This window comes from Ornithorhynchus anatinus, chromosome 13 (genome assembly GCF_004115215.2).
Source record: "Ornithorhynchus anatinus isolate Pmale09 chromosome 13, mOrnAna1.pri.v4, whole genome shotgun sequence".
NCBI lineage: Eukaryota > Metazoa > Chordata > Mammalia > Monotremata > Ornithorhynchidae > Ornithorhynchus > Ornithorhynchus anatinus.
This window is the reverse complement of record NC_041740.1, coordinates 9,259,190-9,274,530: the sequence shown is the minus strand read 5'-3', so window position 1 is coordinate 9,274,530 and position 15,341 is coordinate 9,259,190. Positions and strand designations below refer to the sequence as shown.

The 15,341-nt window shown below is 51.5% G+C and overlaps 1 protein-coding gene across 1 annotated transcript in view; it reads left to right on the top strand.

The window, feature by feature from the left end:
- The window catches only part of ADARB2 (adenosine deaminase RNA specific B2 (inactive)), a 104,115-nt gene that overhangs the window by 12,504 nt on the left and 76,270 nt on the right, over nucleotides 1–15,341 (top strand). Inside the window, exon 2 of the mRNA XM_029077602.2 lies at nucleotides 744–1,657. Within this exon, the coding sequence (XP_028933435.2) occupies nucleotides 744–1,657 (914 nt within the window). The remainder of the gene's footprint in view (nucleotides 1–743; nucleotides 1,658–15,341) is intronic.

Below are 15,341 nucleotides of genomic sequence, written 5' to 3'. Positions count from 1 at the left end.
CTGGCCCACAGTAAGTGCTAACCAGTACTATTAAAAATTATAAAAAATAGTACTAGTAATAACTGTGGCACGTGTTAAGTGCTTACTGTGTACCAAACACTTCACTAAGCTCTGGGTTAGATACAGGGCTCACAGTCTAAGCGGAAAGGAGAACAAGGCCTTTTACCTCTACTTTACAAATGGGGGAACTGAGGCATGGAGAAGTTAAGTAACTCTCCCGAGGTCTCGTGGTAAGCAGGTCCCTGTCACGATTATAACCCAGGTCTCCTGACTCCCAGTCCTTTGTTATTTCCACTGGGCCCTGCTGTTTTTCAAGTTCAGGGTCAGTGATGTAAACTTACGTACAGTGACGTAAACTTATGTAGAGAAGCGGCGTGGCTCAGTGGAAAGAGCACGGGCTTTGGAGTCAGAGGTCATGGGTTCGAATCCCGGCTCGGCCACTTTGCTGTGTGACTTTGGGCAAGTCACTTCTCGGTGCCTCAGTTACCTCATCTGTAAAATGGGGATCAAGACTGTGAGCCCCACGTGGGACAACCTGATTTCCCCTGTGTCTACCCCAGCGCTTAGAACAGTGCTCGGCACATGGTAAGCGCTTAACAAATACCAACGTTATTATTATTATTACCGATTTCCCTACGTTTTTCGTGCCTCTCGGTTTCCAAGCCCCACGATGTCATTTCATTGCGATGACGACAGCAGCGCATCCCCTCCTGCGTCTGAATGTATTTATTTTTGCCCCTCAGGTACCAGCAGCGCAGAAGTCAAGGAAAACCGAAACGTGGGAAACCTCGAAGCGAAACCACTCCCCGCCAGCGACAGGTCGCGGGGAGGGTCGACGAGCGTGAAGAGGAAAAGGCCCCTAGAGGAAGGGAACAGCGGGCCCTTCTGCAAACTGCAGCTGATCTGGAAGAAGCTCTCGTGGTCGGTGGCCCCCAAGAACGCTCTGGTCCAGCTCCACGAGCTGAAACCCGGTTTGCAGTACCGGATGGTCTCCCAGACGGGCCCGGTCCACGCCCCCGTCTTCGCCGTGGCCGTGGAAGTGAACGGACTGACGTTCGAGGGCACGGGCCCCACGAAGAAGAAGGCGAAGATGCGGGCGGCCGAGTTAGCCCTGAGATCGTTCGTTCAGTTCCCCAACGCCTGCCAGGCTCACTTCGCCATGGGCAACGGCGCGAGCCCGCCCACGGACTTCACCTCGGACCAGGCCGACTTCCCGGACAGCCTGTTCAAGGAGTTCGAGCCGTCGGCCGGCGGCCAGGACCCGTCGGGCTGTCGCCCTGCGGGCGGTTCGTGGCCGTCCGGCGCCCGGCGGCGCGCGCTGCCCTTCCGCCACACGCTGGACCTGGTGGCCTCCCCCCAGCCGCCGCCAGACCCCGCCAAGACGGCGTCCTCAGTCGAGAGCGAAAAGAACCCGGTGGTGCTGCTAAATGAGCTGCGAGCAGGACTGAGGTACGTCTGCCTTTCGGAGACCGTGGAGAAGCAGCATCCCAAGAGTTTTGTGATGGCAGTGAGAGTGGATGGGAGAACGTTTGAAGGCTCAGGACGTAGCAAGAAGCTGGCCAAAGGCCAAGCAGCACAGGCTGCACTGCAGGCCCTCTTTCACATTCGGCTGCCCTCCCACATCCCCAGCAGGAGTAAATGTACCCATTTGCCACAGGTGAGACCGATCAGGGAGCCGTCACCCAGGTGAAAGAATGCTAAGATGCATGTGAATTGTTATTGTTCTTGCTGTAATTGGGGACGGTCCAACCACTCTCCTCCAATTACCGTGAGCACCTGGCCCCTTCGCCGCCTGCCATCGAGCGCTTCCTTCCCCGAAAGCAAGGCTTCTGCGCCGCACACACAAAGGCCTTCCGGGCACTTATCGTTAGGAGCGATTTCGCAGGCTTTTTGGTGAGAGGGCTGGGTGAATGGAAGGAGAGGAGAGCAGAGAATGTCAACGCTCCAACCTCCCCCCAGGTAATGAGGGAATTAATGAAGCCGGGTGATTGTGGTAATGATGCCACCGACGGCCGGAGAAGAGGCCGGAAGGAAAGTCGATGGGGGCGGGAGGCGGGCGGGGGAGCGGCCTCGGTCTTACGGAGAGATCGTGTGCCGCCGGGGGAGGGGGGACGACGGTTCCGCATCTCTGAGGACTTATGACGGGGAGGCGCGTTTCCCACGGCTAGCTTTCCGGCACCCTCGAGGGCGTGGTGACGTGGGCTTCTCTCCCTTCGGAAAGGGCTGCTATCGGTGGCTTTTTTCACTTTCCGAGATAGACTTTGAGGTTGTTGGGGAAGACCAGCAAAATGAGAAACGGCAGCTATTCCCCCGTGGATCAAAATGGAGTCTCCTTTCCCTTAGCGTTCCCCATTCACGACTTCGGCTGCCGTCTCTGGGCTGCCCTCGGCCACCCGAGGCCAAAACCCGGGCGGAAGCAGAGGGCCCCGTGGCTAGGCTTGAAATGCCCCTGAAGTTGGGGGAGAAGCGGGGACGGTTGCAGGGGCACTCCGCGTCGGGCCTCGCCAGCCGACCCCTGATCACCTCTGAGCGGCACTAGTAACCGCATGTGATTTGGTTCAGTCCACTGAATTAGGTGCTTGGGAAATTCAGAATAAAGAAGTGGACATGTTTCCTGCCTTTGATAATAATAATAATAATAAGCACTGGGCAAAAGCACCGGGGTACATCCGGTTAATCAGGTCCGATACGGTCCCTGACCCACGTGAGGCGCGCAAGAGACTCAATCTCTAATGGAAGAGGCAAATATAAAAATATTTACAGCTGGAGTGGCCAAAATAAGCTTATATTCGTGGGTGCTGGTAGAGGTCCTTGGTGAAAAGTCTTGAAGCTGATTATGAGGACTTTTCGTTTGATGTGGAGACACAGAGTGAAGCATTGGAGGCTTCTGAGGAGGGAAGGAGACATGGGCCAAGTGATGTTTCGGGAAGATGATCTGTGCAACGGGGTGAAGTGTAGATTGGAAGACGGAGAGGCTGGAGGCTGGGAGACAGGTGAGGAGACTCCCGCAGTTGTCTAGCCGAGGGGAGACCAGCGCTCACACTGGGTGGATCCAAGAGAAGTCGGGCAGGAAGAACCGACAGGATTTGGAAGTGGACCACGTGAAAAGAGTTGTAAGAGAACGATACTGAGGTCGCAAGCCTCTGGGAAGGGGAGGATGGTGGTGGAGCGTACTGAGATGGGAAAGTTAGGAGACAAGATGAGGTGCTCCGATTCAGACAAGTTGAGCTTGAGGTGCCAGTGGAAATTCTCTGAAAGGGGAGATGTAGGATTGCAGGTCAGGTGAGAGATCACCGCTCTGATTTACTCTGTTACCCTGCAGCCGAATTTGGGCAGGTCACTGCCACTTTTTAGACCAAACGAATGCTTTCCAAACATGCAGCCGAGCTTCGGGGCCCCACGTCAGAGGGCAGCTGACAGACGCCTTCAGAACTTTCCGTTCCCACTCACCAGCCCTCAACTTCACTTTTGTAGACACTTTTCTTTTAAAGAATGGAAAATGATCCCCATCCTTCATTAATAGAGGATTAGCAAATGAAAGAAACACTAAGGGTGGAATTACTGACAGTGTCCTGTCCTTCATCACCTTATCCTTGTAATTAGATTCCATTTTCCTGTTCTTGTAGACGCAAAGGTCACAAATCTATTTAAACAACGCTCAGCATCACAGAAAACGTCCAACGTTATGAGGGAATATTTCTGCGGATCAGCATAGAATAGTCACACGGATGTCCGCTGTAAATAAACCCTCTCTAGAGATGAATAACAGGGATTATAGGGTAGTAATATTTACTCTCACAACCTGACATCCTCACTAACTCCCCATGCCGCTGGTCTGATCTCAGCTTTAAACCAATTTCTGTGGAGCGGGCTTGGCTACGATGGGTGCATGGTATTGATAGCGAACTACTTGGAATGTCACCACTGTTCTTTTTAGGGGCTCGGGGTTCTTCCTAGTATTAATAGTATTTATTAAGCCCTTACTGCCTGCAGACCACTGTACTAAGCGCCGGGAGGGAATACCCAGGTGGGAATTAGCCTCGAGGGGGCCGGGGGGCTCACGTTCATTCACCGGTATCTATTGAGCACTTTTTGTGTGCAGAGTCGTGTACTAAGTACTTGAGAGCGTACAATACAACAGAGTCGGTAGTGGATGAGGAGAGAAGCAGCATGGCGTAGTGGATAGAGCACGGGCCTGGGAGTCAGAAGGTCGTGGGCTCTGATTCCCGCTCTGCCACTTGTCTGCTGTGTGACCTTGGGCAAGTTGCTTCACTTCTCTGGGCCTCAGTTTCCTCATCTGTAAAGTTGGGGGTTGAGGCTGTGAGCCCCATGTGGAACAGGGACTGTGTCCAACCCGATTTGCTTGTATCCACCCCAGCACGTAGTATAGTGCCTGGCACATAGTAGGTCCTTAACAAATACTATCATTGTTATTATTACTATTCTAAGCACCAGCCCAGGCCCCTCCTGTCATCTAGCGCTTCGCTGCCTGCTTGTCATCATCCGTGGTATTTGTGGAGGGCTTACCGGGTGCAGAGCGCTGTACTAAGCGCTGGCCATCACAGCCACTGGCTGGGAGTCGAGGCCTCGGGGAGGCGTGGGGGGCATCGCGGACCGAACCTCCTTCCGCCAGCCGGCGGCGAACGACGTCGGCAAAGCCTCGCCCCGCTGCCGTCTTCCCCGCGCCGCGGCGGAGCCGGGCACCGCTGCTACTTTGTAATAGTCTTTTGACCCCGGCGTGCAACACATCAGTTTAAGCCACCGCCGCTAAATTATTTTTTCTGACAGTCCACTAACCAGTGCGACTAGATGATGAAGGGCACGCCGCACAGCCCTCGTCGCAGGCTATTTATCACCCCCAGCGGCGTCGCCGTCACTCCAGAAGGCTCATTAACCTCCTCTCCGGCTTCCTCCTCACCCGGGTCCCTCGCTCCCCACGGCCGACTGCTGGGCCGACCAAGGCGGCGGTCACCGGAGCCCATCGCCGACACCAGGGCTCCTCCATTGGCGTCCCGTGGGGAGAATGTGAGTTTTCCATTGGTCTAGATCCATGGAAGTCTTCTTGAAATGCTCCTGTCTTCCCTGCTCACAAGAAGCTTAAAGTCTAGAGGGGGACGTTGATATTGATATAAATGAATAAATTACGGGTAGGGACATGAGTGCTGTGGGGCTGAGGGCGGGGTGAATAAAGGGTCAAATCACAGTACAAGGGTGATGCAGAAGGGAGCGGGAGAAGAAGAAGCGAGGGCCTAGTGGGGGAAGGCCTCTTGGAGATGTATCTTCAGTAAGGCTTTGATGTGTGTAGTCATACTGTATAGAAAGAGAGCGAGACACCCTATGGTGCTAGTTATCTTTTCACCCACCTCTCAGGCAGCCTTAGTAGAGGATCACCCACCTGCTGTTTCCGAAGGCATAATGATGACGCTTCAATGAGTGGAACAAAGTGTAGGATGATGCCAAGAGCAGGACAGCTGGCTTTGGGTCCTTCTGCGGTATTATCGTTTTATTATTATTATTGTGTTTGTTGAGCACTCACTATGCGGCAAGAGCGGTATTAAGCACTGGGGAGGATACAAGACAGGCAGGTCAGACATAGTCACTGTCCCATAAGAGGCTCACAGTCTAAGGGGCAGGGAGAACAGGCGTTTCATCCCCATTTTACAGAGAGGCTGAGCCCGGAGAAGTTAAGCGATTGCCCGAGGTGACACACCAGGCAAGTGGCAGAGCCAGGATTAATAATAATAATAGTATTTGTTAAGCGCTTGACTGTGTGCCACGCACTGTACTATCGGATCATGTTAGACACAGTCCCTGACCCACGTGGGGCTCACGTTCTCAATCCCCATTTTACACATGAGGGAACCGAGGCTCAGAGAAGTGAAGCGACTTGCCCAAGGTCACACGGCAGTCAAGTGGCGGAGTGGGGATTAGAACCCATGACCTTCTGACTCCCAGGCCCGGGCTCTATCCACTACGCCAGGATTAGAACCCAGGTCTCCCAGGTCCCAGGCTTGGGCTCATTCCACGAGGTTGTCCTCAGTGGCCACCCAACAGGCCTATTGGAATATGATCAGAGAGGATCATTTCAGAGCAGCTCGGGAAGAAACGGGATAACCTGCTATACTGACCCCCACGTAAGCTCCTAATTGAAACGGGTTAATAGGAAGTACAGCTAATCGACAGCAAAGTGCTCACCTGGGCCTAACCATCTGGCAGTTCCTAGGGGCCTGAGAACTCCTTAACCTCTGAAGAGAGAGGGCTGCGGAGAACTCTCCCTACAGAGTTGGATTGAATTTGTAAAAGACGCATCGCGGGATACGTCAGTGAGTTTTCTCACACGTTACTTTCCAAAACACCAAGGTCACCCCCAACTGCCTCTCACCAGTTTACAGATTGTTTTTTCTAATCTAATAGCCCTACTAATCTATCTCACTCAGTATAAACAGCATCCTAACCACTGTAAAGCAAAAGCATTAATTAATATTGCCAGAACAAATTAGCAATAGAGGGGTGCTCAAATTTTAAATAGACATAAATTAAAGATGAATAGGTGTGAAAATCGCATTTGCTTTGCTGTGAAATGGCTTAACACTGCCCATGCTGGCTCTCTACAAGTGACTTCCAAAGCCCTCTGTGAGCAGGGCCGTGGGTCATTTAAGCATCCCGTCGGCTCACGGTCCACTCTCGGTGCTCTGTTCTGCCAGGAGGCAAGGCGGGATCTTTTTCTGTTTGTGTAGCTCGTGTGAACGTGCAGTGGGACTCCTGTTACGGGCTCCGTTTGCCAAAGCAAGCGTAGGGTCCCCGTCCCGTGATCTTTTATTCAGTACAGGTCAGGGTTTCCCGTCCATCAGCGAAAGCACCGTCTTCGCCCGCACGACAGTGTGCCGAGGGTAATCGTGCCAGATTGAAAAGACCATTTCTCATCCCCTCTGAGCCCGTCCCAGCAGAACGCCAGCTGCCCGCTAGCCTGGCAGAGGGACACTTTTTCCATTCCCATTTTGTGTCGTTCCCCTGAAGCTCACCAATCTGCTTTTCCCATTCACCAGCTTCCTGCCAGGTCCTCTGCTGTGCTGCCTGCCAATTTCCCTTCTATCAAACCTTTGCCCAGTGGGGGGGGGGGTGTCCCCCCTTGAAGCTGAGGATGGGGAGGGAGGACCTCGTGGAGATAAGGATTCCCAAATCCCCAATCCACACTCTGAGACCCACAAATGGGATTTTTTTTTTTTTAGGGTTAGTTGTTAAGCCTTTACTATGCACCAGGTACTGTACTGAGCACTAGGGTCAATACAAGTTGGACACAGTCCATGTCTCACTTGGGGCTCTTAGCTTTAATCCCCATTTTCAGATGAGATAACTGAAACACAGAGAAGTAAAATGATTTGTCCAAGGTCACACAGCAGACAAGTGGCAGAGTTGGGTTTAGAACCCAGGCCCTCTGACTCCCAGGCCCGGGCTCTATTAACTGGGCCCCGCTGCTTCATGAGCAGATTCTCTTCCGGAGCTCCACATTTTAGGATGGGAGTTTGGGGCTCTGGGAATCACACACCAGGGGATTCCATTGGCGGGGGAAATCCATGACCGACGCAATATCCAGGATCGGTCTACTACCCATCAAATCTAGGGGAATACTTGGGCTGTGGGAGGCGTGCAGCGGGTTTGGAGTGTCCATCTGTTCAGACTTACTTCTTGGGTAAAGGGATCTAGTTCAGGGCTTTGCCTACCGTGACTGCCCAATTAAAAAAAAAATGTTGATATTTGTTAAGCGCTTACTAGGTGCCAAGCACTGTTGTAAGCATTGGGTAGATACAAACTAATCAAGCTGGGCCAAGTTCATGTCCCACATGGGGCTCGCAGTCTTAAACCCCACTTTACAGGTGATTGAACTGAGGCCCAGGGAAGTCAAGTGACTTCCCAAGATCACACAGCAGACACGTGCTAGAGCAGGATTAGAACCCAGGTCCCTCTGCCTCCCAAGCCCGTGTTCTATCCACTAGGCCATGCTGCTCTGGATTTTCATTTTAATGTGAGCTAAAAGGTCTAAAACCCCATGATGGTAGGATTGTGATTTCCTAATAGAGAACTCAGTGCATAGTACAGTGCCTGGCACCTGGTAAGTGCTTAGCAAATAGAGTCAAAAAAGAACTTCGTCATCCAAAATGGATGAAGTAGAAACACCCATAATTGCACATTTCTACTTAAGAGCTCAAAGTCCTTTGTGAATACAATTTAATTACTTTTAACAGGAATTCTAAGAAATTATGGTTGGATACCCAGCTACTACTACTTGCTCTGAAGCAGCATGGCCTGGTGGATGGAACACGGGCCTAGTAGTCAGAGGTCCTGGGTTCTAATCCCTGCTCTGCCACTTTTCTGCCATGCGACCTGAGCAATTCACTTAACTCCTCTGTGGCTCGGTTCCTTCCTCTGTAAAATGGACATTCAGTACCTGTTCGCCTTTCCACTTGGATCGTGAGCCCCAAGTAGGGCAGGGACTAGATCCAACTTGATTATCTTGTATCTACCCCAGCCTTTAGTACAGTGCTTGGCACATAGTGCTAAGCAAAGTACCATATTAACACTATTCAGTTCTGTTTCTATAAGATTATGTCACCTAAAAGGTTTTGGCCCACCTTCTTAACCATCCTCATCCTTTAGACCGTCCTCCATTTTGAATTTCCCTTTAAGGTTACATCCCATTGGGCCACCTTATAAAAGTTTCAAACCCAATTGTTTTGCCATAAAAGGGAACCTATTACATTGCAATCTACTCCTTTGAGAAAACTGAATTGTTAAGCTGTCACAGTATTGTCGCATGGATTTACGATTCGCACAGAGAATTTAACTCAAGTATGCGGTCCTGGAAGTCTCGGAGAGGTATAGTGATCTATAGGTATTTTTCACCTCAGGTAATAATGTGTGCAAACATCCTGAAGTGTAGCATCCCCTTCTTAAGACTAGTAAATTACTTACCTCTGGACAAATGTATGGGAATTTCAGGTCCTAATTTATAATCCCTGTTTTCAGCTGGAAGGGAGTGTGGCCTAGTGCCTCAGTTTCCTCATATGCAAAATGAGGATAAAGTACCTCTACTCTCTTCCTCTTAGGCTCTTGGTGGAACAAGGAGTGTAAACTTGTCATGGGCAAGGAACATATTTGCTAACTCTGTTTCATTATACTCTCCCAAGCGCTTAGTATAATGCTCTGCACACAGTAAACGCTCAATAAATACCACTGATTGACTGGATCCAATCTGATCCAAATCTAACCCAACTCTGCTTGGCACAGAGTCAGTGTCCAATAAATGCCTTCATTATTACGATTCACTGAATCTCAAGGCCCAGAACCTCTGAGCTCAAACCCAGCCATTCTTGAATTAATATCTTTCAATTCGCGAGGTGGTCGCTGGGTACGTGGTGGCGGGCTAATAGCTCCATTTTCCGAAGCTGTCCCGGTGGCTTCCATGCTCCGCTAACTCAGGCTTGGCCCTGATATAGAAGCTCAGGTTTTAGTGGGGAGAGACCTGAAGTGAAACTAGGGTCCATCCTCAACACCAGCTAGAAAAGTAGCTAAATCCTCCTTTGGGCTTTCCACAATGCACCCACCAGTTTTTCCTAATGTCTAACCTAAATCCCTCCTGCTCCAGTTTCAGCCCCTTTCATTTCCCTTTCTTCCTGTCCTCAGGGCCCCATAAGTTCCAAAAGGAAGGAACTTTCCGGGAAACACATTCGTCCTGGACTCTGACAGATCTAGAAGCCGAAGCAAGAGCACCGTATCTAGCTGATGGGTCCATCTCCGGGGAAATGCCTGCTAACAATACTAATAATGATAAAGAGTGGCATTTGTAAGCGCTTACTATGTGCCAAGCACTGGAGGAGATACAAAGTAATCAAGTTGTTCCACGTGGGGCTCACAGTCTTAATCCCCATTTTACAGATGAGGTAACTGAGGCACCGAAGAGATAAGTGACTTGCCTAAAGTCACACAGCTGACAAGTGACAGAGCCAGGATTAGAATCCACGACCTCTGACTCCCAAGCCCATGCTCTTTCCACTGAACCACGCTGCTTCTCTGCGAATGTGACTGGTAACCCAGAAGCGTAGTCAATTTGACATCTTGAAACACTCACGTTGAGTCAACAATCAGCTCAGTGATCATCCCAAAACAAACTCAAGGCAGGCTAAAGTTAATAGATCCCACCTTCCACTAAATGACACTATAGCCGACCTAGCTAAAATCTAATGAAAAGAAGCTCGATTGATACCACTGATTGATTGATTTTCATTCTGTGGGTCTCTAAGACTGACAAGAGGAAATGGTTTTAAATGGAAACTGCTAGACCGAAATTAGACAAAAGTAAGGCCCTGATAGAATTGTTAAGAACTCATCCCCTGGAAGACTCTAAGGAAGTTTACGCACTCCCTTGAACGGATCATCAGTCCATCAACCAGTGGTATTTATTGAGTGCTTATTGTGTGCTGAGCACTTGAGAGAGTACGACAGAGTAAATAGGTACAATCCCTTTCATTCATTCAATAGTATTTATTGAGCGCTTACTATGTGCAGAGCACTGTACTAAGCGCTTGGAATGTGCAAATCGGCAACAGATAGAGACAGTCCCTGCCCTTTGACGGGCTTACGGTCTAATCGGGGGAGACGGGTAGACGAGAACAATGGCAATAAATAGAGTCAAGGAGAAGAACATCTCCTAAAAACAATGGCAAATAAATAGAATCAGGGTGATGTACATCTCATTAAACAGAATAAATAGGGTGATGAAGATATATACAGTCGAGCGGAAGAGTACAGTGCCGAGGGGGTGGGACGGGAGAGGGGGAGGAGGAGAGGGAAAGGGGGGAGAAGAGAGTTTAGCCGCGGAGAGGTGAAGCGGGGGGGTAGAGGGAGCAGAGGGAAAAAGGGGGGAGCTCAGTCTGGGAAGGCCTCTTGGAGGAGGTGAGCTTTAAGTAGGGATTTGAAGAGGGGAAGAGAATTAGATCCCTGCCCTCAAGATGCTGAATCATCCAGGCCTAAAGCCCCTTCTCACCCTCTGAACTGGATAATGCTTTAAAGGGAGAATGTGAGAATAAGGACTCTTTCATTTCCCAAGGTGGCCCAAGCAAAGCCAAATCTCCTTGCCTGGGAGCGAGAGCCAAAGGAAGGCCCAGGCCAGAGGGCGTGACCCCCTCTCACTGCCCCCATCTTGTCACAGACAAGACCTCGGGAGGTCGCACTGTCCTTTGGCCACCAAACCGGTGGCTGAGACTGTTTTTCACGCCTCTTACCTGCCCCGGCTGCCCGGGTGAGAATTCCACCACCACGGGAAACATCCTCCCCAAGAATAGGCCGTGCGATGGGCACGCTGATGAGCGAGGGGCTGCCCGGATTGATTGTTGCTGGGCGGGAGCCAGCCTGGAGCCTGCGGAAAAACCACCCCGGTCCGCCGTCGCGGCCGCACCAGACCTCTTCTAGAGGCAGGTGCTCTCGGGCACGTTGGGTTTCTCCGTCGCCTTCCCGATTCGGATGAGAACCGGGGAAACTTCAAAAAGCTCGGGGCCGGCGGGACCTCATTAAAGCCCTCGGTTTCCTTGGGCTGGCTCGACGGCAAGCATCGGCGTGAGATATTTTGGGGCTATTATCCGCTTAACCCTGGCCGTGCTGGTCCCGCTTGACCGGTGAGGGTTGGAATCCAAGCTCTCGATTGAAGTCCCTCTGCCTTTGGAGCCTCCAGGATGTTCCAGACATCCTGGGAGGGCCTTCTGAAGTGAGTTTCTCTGCCCGCTTCAGAGAGACTGAGCCCAGTTTTGAAGCTGTAATTACTCAAGCTGCTCTTTTTTCGTCTTCTCCTTCATCCCACCAGAGTCGGTTGAGGAGGCCGAGAGCTTCTGTTTCGTGACTCTGGGCGTCCTCTGGTGGAGTTCCGCAGAACAGCAGCAATCCCTCCCTGGAGGTTATCGATCGATGGGTTTTTTCATTTCATTTGAAAAGTAATAATAATGTTGGTATTAGTTAAGCGCTTACTCTGTGCAGAGCACTGTTCAAAGCCCTGGGGTCGATACAGGGTCATCGGGTTGTCCCACGTGAGGCTCACAGTCTTCATCCCCGTTTTAGAGGTGAGAGAACCGAGGCCCAGAGAAGTGACTTGCCCACAGTCACGCAGCCGACAAGGGATTCGAACCCGTGACCTCTGACTCCCAAGCCCGGGCTCTTTCCACCGAGCCACGCTCCTTCTCTGTATAAAAGTATAAACTCGTCAGCGAGTGCGGCCAACCGGATCGCACCATTCACTGAACATTCCTGGGCCCCTTCCGTCCCCTCAACGGTGACCCGGCTGCGCGTGCAACGGTAACAAGATGCGCTCACCGTTAAAGCAGATGAAAGGATTCTTTTCCCCTTAATTGAAGTCTTTGTGGGTGCTTAAGAATACTTTAATCTAGACAGCCTGGTTGCCTCTCTCCCTGTTAGAGCACGATCACACTCGGTTTAAGCAAGACGAACTGCTTCCCAACACCGTTGCTTTCCAGTCGCACGTGCAACGGCCATCAGTCGATCAGTGGTATTCAGTCAGCGCTTACTGTGTTCAGTAAGTGCTCGGCTAGAATAATCTCCCCCGATTAGACTGTAAGCCCGTCAGTGGGCAGGGACTGTCTCTGTTACCGATTTGTACATTCCAAGCGCTTGGTACAGTGCTCTGCACATAGTAAGTGCTCAATAAATACTACTGAATGAATGAATAGAATACAGTATAACAGAGGTGGTAGTCACAGTCCCTGCCCACAAGGACCTTACGTTCCAGTGGGGGAGACGGACATGAAAATCCATTCTAGGTAGAAGCAACATATTTGAAGCGCCGTTACGGGCGAGTATCGAAGAGCTTGGTATCTGTGGGAGAGGGAGACTCGAGTGTGTATAGATGATACAGAAGGGAGGGTGAATAGGGTGGAGAAATGAAGGGTTAGTGAGGGAAGGCTTCTTGGGGGAGGTGGGATTTTAGTAGGGTTTGAGAAGTGGGGAGAGTGGTCGTCAGACGGATATGACGACTTGCCGCTTGCTTGCTACGCGTGGTTGCTTTGTCTGATCAGGAACTATCTGTAGGCCCGAGAGACCTGAGGGAGGATGGTGAATGGGACCATCTGCCCAGATTCTGAGCCCAGAGGAGCCCACCCTGACTGAGGTGACGGTAATTTCTTTTAGCGTCCGTCTCTCTGGCCAGACTGAAGCTCTTGGAGGGCAGGGATCGTGTCTACTGACTCTGTTGGACTCTCCCAGGTGCAACACAGTGCTCTGCCTGGAGAAGGAGCTGAGTAAATGCCGTCGATTGAGACGGCGATTGTAGCCGGCCAGTGCTCCGCAGAGCGGCCCGGCCCAGGGGGTATCTCCCAGGGGGCAGCGCTGTCCTGGGGCGAGGGAAGGTGGGCAGTTGGGTCCAATCCAGAGGCGCCGTGGGAGCAGCCGGGGCAGCTTGGGCCTGCCGCACCCCCTGCCCGGGGGAAACGTGGTCCCGAGTTGGCGTCGGCACTGCCCGGGGCTGTCCTGTGCTGACCGATCAGTCAGTGGTATTTATTGGGCGCTTACTGCGTGCAGAGCAGTGTTCAGAGTGCTCGAGGGAGTACAATACGACAGAGTTGGTAGACGCAATCACTGTCGCCAAGGAGGTTACAATCCAAGGGGGGGTCTCCCACTCAACTGCCCGCAGGGGACGATGCCAACTGCCCCTCAGCACCCCCAAACCCCAGCCTCGGGCTCGGGTTGTCTGCGGGAACAGTGGCGTGAACAAGGACCCGGAGATGTGGGGTCTCCAGCACCAGCCTCAGTCCAAGCTAAGCACCCCATCACCTCACTTCTAGGGAAAAGGAGACAGTAAAGCCTCCCTATCCAGCCCCCGACAAAGCCGACCATCTTGCCCGCGTGAGGTTCAACCTCGGCTGCTCCTTTAGCGCCAGCCGGGTTCACGTATTGTATGAGCAGGTTTTTCTCTTTAGAAAGACATGCGGCCTTCCTGTTTATCTCCCTCCCGCTTCGAGTCCCTCATATAGAGAAGAGCCATATGGCGTCGTGTTATATGCAGCAGAGAAACGTCTGTTTATTTGGGAACATTGAAAGAAAAACACAATGCACACGTCACCAAGTTTTGACATCCGATCCGCAGGCTCTCCCCTTAAAATCGGTGAGGAAGGAGGGAAAAGGGCATGTTTGTGCAGCTGCGGGAGAGTGTGTCCGTGTGTGATTGTGGCGGGGTGAGTGTATGTGTGCGCTTTTCATTTAAAGCAGAGATTTTCAGATCAAAGCCTAGAATGATTACACCTGGCAGATTGCGCTGCGACTTGGGCTAGAGGAATTTGTGAGAATACCGCGCGAGGTGTTTACTCTTATTCCATCAAATCAACTCCATCTTCAGGCTGAATAAATCAGACCTTCTGCGGATCTGCGCAGCAGGCCTAGAGAAAAATTTGGTCGGAAAACCACCCAGCGGCTGGTCTTCCCTGCCTCTGTCCACGTTACCTTTTCCCCTTTCGTTAAGATCTTGGCTGGCTGCAGCAAGCCGAGGTGTGACGGGGGCCCATGGCGTGCGGTCAAACGGCCTCGGCTGTCAGTGGTCTGCTGTGTGTACCGAGTGCGCTTCCTCGGGTGATCTGGGCGCTACCAAAGACAGGCAATCGATGATATTTCTTGAAGGCTTACCGTGTGCAGAGCACTGTACCGGGCGCTTGGGAGAGCGCAGCGAACCAGAGTTGGTGGACACGTTCCCTACCCACAAGGAGCTTTCGATCTGGAGAGTCGTTAATATAAATATATAAATATGACTGTGGATGAAAGTGCTGTGGGTGTGATTCCCCAGCTGCCCTTAGGGAACTTTAGGAGTTGAACAAAAGCAAATAAATCTATTCAACATATACAATTCAGAAGTGAGTGACCAAGAGCTATAAAGGCAGACACAGATTTACACTGAAGGAGATCGATGACTGAGAGCTCCGTGGAAGACAGTGAGAAAAGGCAGAATGGAGGAGGTGGGTTTTTATTAGATGTATAAAAAGAAGCAGTGGGGCCTAGTGGAAAGAGCTCAGAGGGCATGGGTTCTAATCCCGGCTCTGCCAATTGTTGTGTGACCTTGGGCAAGTCACTTAACTTCTCTGTGCCTCAGTTACCTCATCATCTGTAAAATGGGGATTAAATCCTTCTCCTTCCAATTTAGACTGAGCGGCATGTGGGACAGGGAGTGTGTCCAGTGTGGTAAACCGCATCTACCCCAGCGCTTAGAACAGGGCTTGACACATACTAAGAACTTTACAATTACCGCCGAAAAAAAGGAATATGGTTGGGGGGATGGGGAGGGGAGAAGAAGGCAT